The 10158-nt window shown below is 39.6% G+C and overlaps 1 protein-coding gene across 1 annotated transcript in view; it reads right to left on the reverse strand.

Moving 5' to 3' along the window:
* Nucleotides 1-3653, reverse strand: part of LOC127527252 (trace amine-associated receptor 13c-like) — a 225775-nt gene extending 222122 nt beyond the window's left edge. The window contains exon 1 of the mRNA XM_051925362.1: nucleotides 3348-3653. Coding sequence (XP_051781322.1) covers nucleotides 3348-3582 — 235 coding nt within the window. The 5' untranslated portion in view covers nucleotides 3583-3653. The remainder of the gene's footprint in view (nucleotides 1-3347) is intronic.
* Nucleotides 3654-10158: the final 6505 nt, after the last annotated feature.

Consider the following 10158-nt stretch of genomic DNA (forward strand, 5'->3'; position numbering starts at 1 on the left):
TAAGTTGTTGGTGTTAAATCTTGTATTGATTTCCAGAAGAGTGACGCGGTTGTATGAACGTCTTTGTATATCTTTCACACACATGATTAATTGACTGTGTGAACAAAATAAATAGTTGAAAACAGCTAAAATGCACCTTTTTTGGATCCGGAGTAGCTGCTGCACCCTAGTGCGGCGCCATGTCATAAACATACTGTATTACATTTCAGTTACTTGCTGCTTCCATCATCCCAGAGGACCATTTTGTCTCCTCAGGTCCAGCATGAAGGGATGAAGCAGACATGGAGTGGACAATCCAGAGCCCCAAACCTCCACCAAAGCACTGGGTGCTCGTCCATCACAGGCCACGGGGAGAACACGAGAACTGCAGACATTTATCAGGCTACTTTGGAACGGACAGGCCGCCGTGAAGGCTCTGCATGGACACATTGAATGGGCAGTCGCTCAGCAGCCTTTTGATTCTCAGTGCTGGCTTTACGACTTCATGGATTATTGATATGTTTTATTGTGTGCTGTGGATTGTTACATTGTAGGAGTTGAATTTAAACCCTGGTTCAATGGGCTCCTAGCATGTGATGCAGTTGAACTGTTTAAAGGAACTCAGCTTCATGATTTGCTGGGTCTGTGCTGAGTCTCATATTCTGCTGAGCTTATGCTTACAGGCTGAAGGTGTTATTTTGATATTCGCTATGATAAAGGTTTGAATTATTAAGAAAAGGCATTTTAAGTGACATTATAGCAAGGAAAGCAAAAAGGAAACCTTGGTATAAGAAGTAAAAGTCATCTTTAAGGTGTGCTGCTTGCTCTGTTGTTCTGCTCAGACTAAGTTTCCTGTTGACAGACCCGCCTGAACAGAAGGAAACATAAAGTCACCCAAAGGGCTGAGAACGACATGGACGTGCCTGTCATGTGCGGAGTGAACTTTTAAAAACACCTAAACAGTCACAGACTCCTGAGTTAACAGGACGGTCAATCAGCCGAGTGGGCCGCGTGACCATCTAAGGTCTCGATGTTTGGTGACGTCCTGTTAGCAACTGGATAATCCAATCAGGTTAAAGGATTTCTGATTATGTAATGAACTCCTTGACATTGTGATCTAATCAATGAAGAGTATAAATAGAGTGAGACAGGCGCCTCTCCTGTGTAACACTCGCTAATAAGGTGCTTGTGCTCCTACTGAGAGACGGAGATAATAAACAAGACTGACTGACGCTTTTCTCCTGCCTGCGTTTTATTGACTAAACTGGACACTCAGAGTGGGGTGCTGGTAAATATCTTAAACAATAAATCACAATAGTTTTTATTATTTACTGATAATGACAATGTAATAACAGAGAATCTCACATCCACCCTTTTAGAATCACTAAAAATTGCTAAAGAGACAACGTAAACAACGTTAATAAAATAAAGAAAAAAATATCTGCATTAATATTTTGTGCTAAATTTGTTCACAAATACTTTACTGCAGCAACCTTACTAGACAGAAGAGCAGTGGGGATTATAAAGGTGGTTTTAAAAAGAAGTAAGAACTTTTTAACAATTATTTAAAATATTAAACAGTGATGAGACACAGAATTCTTCCGATCCAACTGTAATTCTTTTATTAAAGGTTTAAGTTTCTCTGTTTTTCTAGAATTGAGCACAATGCTGTTCTCTGAAGTATTAATTGTATTCTCTATGAGGTGAGGAGCTGTAGCTAATGAGACTTCACAAATATTAACAAATGTCAGTCTAAAGGAGCAAATCATACATTTAATTGTGGACATCAAACCTCATTTGACCTTCTCAGTCGTCCATTTCAGTTCCTCACAGTCACCTCAGTGTCATTTAGTGAGCCAGCAGTGTGAGGAGTGAAGGCCGACTGCTCCGTCTGCACTCGTCTGTCATCTGCTGCCTTAGTGAGGAGGAGTGTGGATTAAAGTGTAGAAATAGAAACATTAACTTCACAATTTAAATGAAAAGTTTAAAAAGTTTAAATGAAAAGTTTAACTAAAATAATAAAGGAACAAGTATTTTGTAGGATTTGATTATTAAACAAATCACAGCCGTGTCGCTGAACAGAATGTCGGCCATCGTCTGAGTTCTGCTGTGGAGCTTTTAGTTGTGAAATCTGAACGTCTCTGAAAATTGTAACTCCAGATGTTAACAGATTTTTATATATTTCCAGATATTAGGTAAAATTCAACACATTACTTAAGAATTTATGGTAAAATAAATAATTCTGTCCCAAAATTATGGAAAATACAATAATTATTTTACAAGTCACCAAGAAACCCTGAAGTGTTTATATGAATTTCCAGGAGTCTCTTAAATTTTCAGTTCTGTTTATTACACATTCAAATAAGATGTTTTATAGAAATGATTGTGGTGAAATAAGCAATATTCAAAAACAGTCCACACTCTACATGAATAGAGTACAATTTTAAGAAAAACAGCCTTAGAAACAATACAGTGAATATGAAATGATTGTATTGTTAAGAAATATGTCCGAGTATTGCATTGCTATTAAGAAAAATGAGCAAAGGAATATTGTACAAATAGTTTAAAATATATAAACAGAGATACTTTTGCATTTTTTTTCTTCAACATTTACAGTAAATTGAGCACTGAAGAAGCTGGGCTAAATATTTTAAACGTCAGGATTATTTTAAGTGCTTTTCTGAACCAGGAATAAAGAAAAGCGTAAAGAATTGGATTAACACCAAAGTTCACTTCACTTACAAACACAAAGACATTCCTGATGATATATGTGATTATTTTACTACTATCAATAAATAGATTGTATACATTGATAGGCAGCCAGCAGATAATAAAAGCCCCCACGACTACTCCTAATGTTTTTACGGCTTTTCTTTCAGACGGTTTTGATATTTTTCTGTCACTCAACTCCACAGTTTGCCTCTTTTCTATCATACAGTTGATGGCTCTTGAATGGCTTCTTGCAACTACAAATATTCTGATATAAAAACCAATCATCAGTGAATAAGGAATAAAAAAAGTTATGAGTAAGAGAAAAATGCCCATTTCATCATAAATGTATACTGCACAAGCTCCTTCACAATGCTCCACATCAATATAACTAATACATAAAAGTACGAGTGTAATGAAAAGAGCAAACAGCCACACTACAGCAATGCTGATATTTGCAACAGTCAAAGTTATTTTTGAGCTGTAAAAGAAAGGATGGCAGACAGCAATGTAGCGATCAATGGATATTAAAACCACATTATATATCACAGATATGCTAAGAATATTCGCAAGTGCCTGATGTAAATAACAATAAAGAACTCCAAAGTACCAGCAAGTTTCTATCATGTGATTCAAACTGACTGGCAACTCAAACAAACCCATTAAGAAATCGGCCGCTGCGAGTGAAAGGATCAGAAGATTAGTCGGTGTGCGCAGCTGAACAAAATGAGAAATAGAAATGATGACAAGAAGATTTCCAAAGACTGTCGACAAAAATAAAAGACATAAGAAAGTGTAACAAAGTCCATAAACTTCAGTTCCATAAATCAGTTTACGACAAGATGTATTACTTTGAGGAAAGCAACGGCCAAGTTTCATTCCATTCCACTCCATGTCTGTCTCCTGACTGAGCCGTCCTGCCTGCACACTGAGATGTTTATACACTGAGGCCCTGCGACTGCCATATTCTCTATACTGACGTAATTCACATGAGGCGTCTCTCTGCTGTGTGTGCTTCACAAATTCTCTCAGGATGTTTGTTTGTTCATTTCAGTTCTTACTCACTAATGAGTTCATCAAATCTCATTCATCTTCATTATATTTGTTTGTCAGGAGCCGCTCAGGGCTGCGGTGGTCTCTCCTCACAGCTCCACAGTGGTCCAGCTGCTGGCTCTCTGCAGTTTCCTTCTTCTCCTCTGTCTGCTGTTTTTGTTTTTTTGTTCTCAGTCACTTTGACTTTCTTTCCTCATCACAGCGAGCAGCACATTAAATCAGCAGGTTCAGATGAGCTGAGGTTGTGCCCAGTGGTGGTCTGACACTCCATGCTGTCCTGTGCTGCTCAGAGCCCCTCAGACTCCTCCATGGAGTGTGCTGGACCACCCTGTGCTCATGAGAGGCCCTCACACACACACACACACACACATACAGTGTACAGTAACAGCTGTGTGTTTTTCTCTTTTCCGGACCCTCACATTAAATTCCAAACGGTATTCCCCCAGTTGCTCTCTGTCAGTCTGACGTTGTGCTGATTGTCTTTGTCTGATTTACTGGACGTCTTTCTTTTCCTAAATCATCAAACACACAACATGCATTTCTCTGTGGCAATGGCAGGTAAACTCTCTGAATTCAAGAGCAGCAGTGATACCCGATGTGCTTTTTTATTTTGAAGACATTGGGAGGTATTTTCTGCAAAAATTAAAATGAAAATTCTAAAATGAAAATACAGTGTCTGTTTTGCAATTTCATTTTCAAAGTCTGCACCCAAAAATGTTGCCAAATAAAAATGAAAATGAAATACCCCCCTTTGGCAATTTAATTTTCAGCCTGGACGGCAATGAAACTGCAAAAATGAAAAGTAAAACGCATTTCCATCTTAAATTTTCGTTTTCAAGTTCTCAATGGGCATCCATGGGCGGGGCTTTGCACCTCGATTTCCCATGATTCTTTGTCCTTCGTTGCTATAGAACCCCTTTGATTGATAGATTACTCCTTACTTCGAATATGTTTAATTGACATGATTTTGATCTTTTCACCACCATACTGTGAGCTTCAAAGAGAAACACTCTACAGCGCATCTTCAACCTGAGCCTGGAACAGGGGAGAGTCCCAAGGCTTTGGAAAACATCTTGCATCACCCCAGTCCCAAAGGTATCACGTCCTGGTGAGCTGAATGACTTCCGGCCTGTTGCTCTGACATCACATGTGATGAAGACCATGGAGAGGCTGCTCCTTCACCACCTTAGGCCACAGGTTCAACACGCCCTCGACCCTCTGCAGTTTGCATATCAGGAGAAGGTGGGAGTGGAAGATGCCATCATCTATATGCTACACAGATCCCTCTCCCACTTGGACAGAGGCAGTGGTGCTGTAAGAATTATGTTTCTAGACTTCTCTAGCACCTTCAACACAATCCAACCTCTGCTCCTTAGGGACAAGCTGACAGAGATGGGAGTAGATTCATACCTAGTGGCATGGATCGTGGACTATCTTACAGACAGACCTCAGTATGTGCGTCTTGGGAACTGCACGTCTGACATTGTGGTCAGCAACACAGGAGCGCCACAGGGGACTGTACTTTCTCCGGTCCTGTTCAGCCTATATACATCGGACTTCCAATACAACTCGGAGTCCTGCCACATGCAAAAGTTCGCTGATGACACTGCTATCATGGGCTGCATCAGGAGTGGGCAGGAGGAGGAGTACAGGGACCTAATCAAGGACTTTGTTAAATGGTGCGACTCAAACCACCTACACCTGAACACCAGCAAAACCAATGAGCTGGTGGTGGATTTTAGGAGGAGCAGACCCCTCATGGATCCCGTGATCATCAGAGGTGACTGTGTGAAGATGGTGCAGAACTATAAATACCTGGGAGTGCAGCTGGATGATAAATTAGACTAGACTGCCAATACTGATGCTCTGTGCAAGAGAGGACAGAGCTGGTTATACTTCCTGAGAAGGCTGGCGTCCTTCAACATCTGCAATAAGATGCTGCAGATGTTCTATCAGACGGTTGTGGCGAGTGCCCTCTTCTACACGGTGTTGTGCTGGGGAGGCATCATTAAGAAGAAAGACAAACTGGTGAGGAAGGCTCTATTGTTGGCATGGAGCTGGACAGTTTGACATCTGTGGCAGAGCGATGGGCGCTCAGCAGGCTCCAATCAATTATGGCGAATCCACTGCATCCACTAAACAGTGTCATCTCCAGACAGAGGAGCAGCTTCAGCGACAGACTGCTGTCACTGTCCTGCTCCACTGATAGATTGAGGAGATCGTTCCTCCCCCAAACTATGCGATTCTTTAATTCCACCCGGGGGGGTAAACGTTAACATTTAACATTATACAAAGTTATTGTCTGTTTTTACCTGCATTATTATCAATCTTTAATTTAATATTATTTATTGTATCAGTATGCTGCTGCTGGAGAATGTGAATTTCCCCTTGGGATTAATAAAGTATCTATCTATCTATCTATCTATCTATCTATCTATCTATCTATCTATCTATCTATCTATCTATCTATCTATCTATCTATCTATCTATCTATCTATCTATCTATCTATCTATCTATCTCTCGCAAAATCTGAAGACCACCCATAATTGTAGTTCTGAAATACTTAATGTGCTATTTAATTGTAATATTTAACATGACAGAAATTAGCCTTAATTTATTATGTCATAATTTACATTTATTTACACTGAGGTATAAACGGGACACTTTGTATTTTTGTAGTATCATGGTGTAGTGTCAGCACAGAAAAGCCGTACAATAAAAAACACAAGAGGACCACCATCTCCAACATACAAGTTCAATTTTGATTGAATTGGCAGCAGCTGTTCGATGATGACAAACATACAACTTTGCAAGAGTTTGCGTGTCGTGTTGTTGTCATTCCCCTCCTCATCGACACAGACAGTGAAGTGGTCCTCACCACACAAGGGTGGAGTGGTGGCTCTGCGGCTAAGGAGCTGCGCTGGTATCCTGAAGGTTGCCGGTTCGAATCCCCATCACTGCCAAAAAGGCCACTGCTCTGCTGGGCCCTTGAGCAAGGCCCTTAACCTGTAATTGCTCCAGGGGCGCTGTACAATGGCTGACCCTGCGCTCTGACCCCAAGGGGTATGCGAAAACTACCAAATTCCTAATACAAGAAATTGTATAAGGCGAAATAAAGAACAAGAGTTCATACGTGACACAGTGGTGGTCTGTTAATACAAACTTCACATGAGGTCCCCTTGTCTCTCCTTGTGTCAATGAAGCACCCTGTAGTGTCACTAGTCACTTTTTTATGTTGTATGCATATTACAATGTATTATGGGGGAAAGCCGGTGAGCAGGCTTTAGATCATAAACGATCTTTGTCCAGGGAACCCACCCATTGTCAAACACTCACACGTCTTCACAAGAACTGAACATGTTAGGTTTGAATACACAACATCAGGTCTGAAACGTGAAAGTTCTGCATATGAGAAAGACTTTGGTGTTATAATGGACTCATCATTATCAAATTCCAGACAGTGTTCAGAAGCCATTAAGATGGTTAAGGGAATGTGATGTTATATAGCGCCTTGATGTGTAGAGCAGATTTCCAAACTGTTGGTTCACAGATCAGCACCAGTCCATATGAAATTGTTTCTGTGCTCAGAACAGCACAGACCATTAAATCAACCTTAATAAAACTTTCTGTCTGTTCTATTTACCCAGTTGCTATTTCTCTGTTATTCCAACATATGGTGCTTCACAAGCATTTATAGAAATACAATGCATCACATTTGTCATTCCAACACCATATGGCATATAAGAAAGACATACTGTATGAAGAATCTTTCTGTGTTTCTGTGTATCTGCGTGTCTGTCAGGTATGGGACTTACAAAAGTAGGGCTAATGGTTGTGATGCACCATCTGTTGAAATGACAAATGCAGTGTACTTTGTTGCTTCCTGAATTACAAAAATGTATTCCATTAGATGGTGCACTGAAAATGTTAACATCAAATATGTCAAACAGAGAATAACTGCCGGATGGATAAAATCAGGCAATTGTATCTGAAGAGGAATGAGCTTCCATGAGGAAAAGACATCAAATGCATAAACGTATGATGAGACAGAGCAAAACACCCACACCTAAGGAAGTCTGGCATAAAACAAATCAAGATGTGATGCATCAGACCTAGGATGATGAATTTCCTAAGGATATGGATGTGTAAATTATTAAGGATGTCCATGCACACGCAATGCAGTAGAAAACCCATAAGAACATGTGGAGTGAAATCATAAGAATACCACGGCTATTGCAGCAGTGCGGGTCCAGGAGACACCAAAACCAAATCAGTGACAGTGTGATGTTCAGAGTCAGAGGGCACAGAAGCATAGGGTCAAGGGAGCCCCAAATCTTACCACAACTCACAAGTGTCAAAAATAAGGAGGTCAATACAATACAATACACAGAACAGAGCACAAGTAATCCTCAATGTGATATAATAATGCAATAGAAATATTACAAGTACAGAGCAAAATACAAGAATAGCTGATATGAAGTAATACAATTCAGATGTGTTCAGAGTCTTGGAGACCTTAGCCATCACGCTGCCTAGCCCCACTGGCCATTCCACAGCGGAGTCAGTGGTGGGCCAGCCAATCTGATGAAAGGAACCATCTACGCGACAATTCCAGTGCTCCACCATCAGAGATGATTTTTCCTTAGGTAGGAAGACAACTTGGCAGGTGGGCCGTGGCACCCAGTGCCACATATGAGAACCGAGAAGAGAAACAGAATAGGTGAGGGTTAGCAACAAATTATAACTAACATATTACTTATGAACCACAGAGATGTAATGCTGCAAGGACAAATTAGGTTTCCATCATTTTGGAGCTCCCAGAAAGAAAACCACCTCTGGAGTGGGACATCCTGATCTGTTCTAGGGTAGATGCAAGGGATGCAAATAGAGACACCTAGAAGGTTAGTTTCCTTGATCCAAAATTGAATGCAAAGGTATATTCAATACTATTTCCATAATGGTATCAGAGCTGGAGAGAAAATATTATTAAGGGCTCTACATGGAGTACAAAGAAGAACAACTGTGGCAAATATTTGGTTTCAAGGTAACACAAATTCATTATTACTTTGATGGCTGGGAATAAGGGACAGTATCTGTTTATGAGTTTGAGGAGGCTGAGCCAACAATAATGTGTTGATTTTTATGTAAAGACAGAAGGAAATCAAATGAACTGTGTTGCCAAACCCAAGCACAATTGAGGATTGAAATATACAATGGGTTGATGGATTACCTAAAAACAACTGCACTTTAAACACACATTATTACTGGGGAGCGTTTATACAATTCCCTCAACACTACAATGAAGTCTAACATATATGATGCAAAACTATCAGGATGCAATTTCATTGTTGTGCAGATACAGGCCACCTGACCTTTTATTTGCAATCATGCGTAATCTGCGGATCAGGAGATTACAAAACATTTAGGGCCATGTCAGAGGCCAGAGTCAAGACCCAATATCGTTTTAGGAGTATTTCAGCTTAAGCTAAGAGTTTATGGAGAATATCATGGAGAAGTAGATATTAGGAGTGATTGAAACAAGAGTCCATATCATTTTGTTTCACAAGAGAGGTCTGCCTAACACACACATCCTTCTGTTTCTCAGGAGCAAAGATAAGCCACAAGATATGGATGTCATCAACGGGCTGGTAAGGATGGCACAGGACCGTCACCTCCATGGGATCATAGTTAAATATATATATATAAAAAAAGACTTTTTAAAAACCATGCTTATATTAAGTTAAAAAGTGTACTAAAAAGTAAAAAATAAGTCTCTCATACATCACTCGTAAAAAAAAATGTTGATTAATGAAAAGCGCCCACACTTTTATTTTACGAGGGATGTATGAGAGATTTATTTTCTACTTTTTAGTACACTTTTTAATTTAATATAAGCGTAAGTATTTTTTATAAATATATTATTTTCAAGTTTTTAGTATTGGGTTTGTTTTAGAATATTTTTGTAATCAATATTTTAACACTTCATTTAATATTTCTATCCATTACTAGCGCCATATATTGGTGAAATCTTGAACTATTCTTCATATGAAAATTTCATTTCTTAATTAACATGGATTCATTTATCAATTAGTGAAACTGATTATTGACTCATATATTATCATCGGAAGTGAGTATTCTCCCAACTTAACAAATCCACTCCTCTGAGGTCTTTTTTTACATCTCTCAACCCCTTGGCTCTGGCCTGGGAGGAGGTCTCGCGTTAATGTATCGTGAGAAATGAAAAGTCCTGCCATTATCTGTTCCTGCCTTCAGTTCATGTCAGTCTCTTGTGTGTCAATTAAATGGGCCTATTCCTACTATTATTGCAACTGTTTACCGGACCCCTAAACCAAATAATGACTTTCTGAATGACTTTGCTGTTTTCCTTACACACTTATATACTGTTTCACCAAACA

The sequence above is a fragment of the Erpetoichthys calabaricus genome, chromosome 3 (genome assembly GCF_900747795.2).
Source record: "Erpetoichthys calabaricus chromosome 3, fErpCal1.3, whole genome shotgun sequence".
Taxonomy (NCBI): domain Eukaryota; kingdom Metazoa; phylum Chordata; class Cladistia; order Polypteriformes; family Polypteridae; genus Erpetoichthys; species Erpetoichthys calabaricus.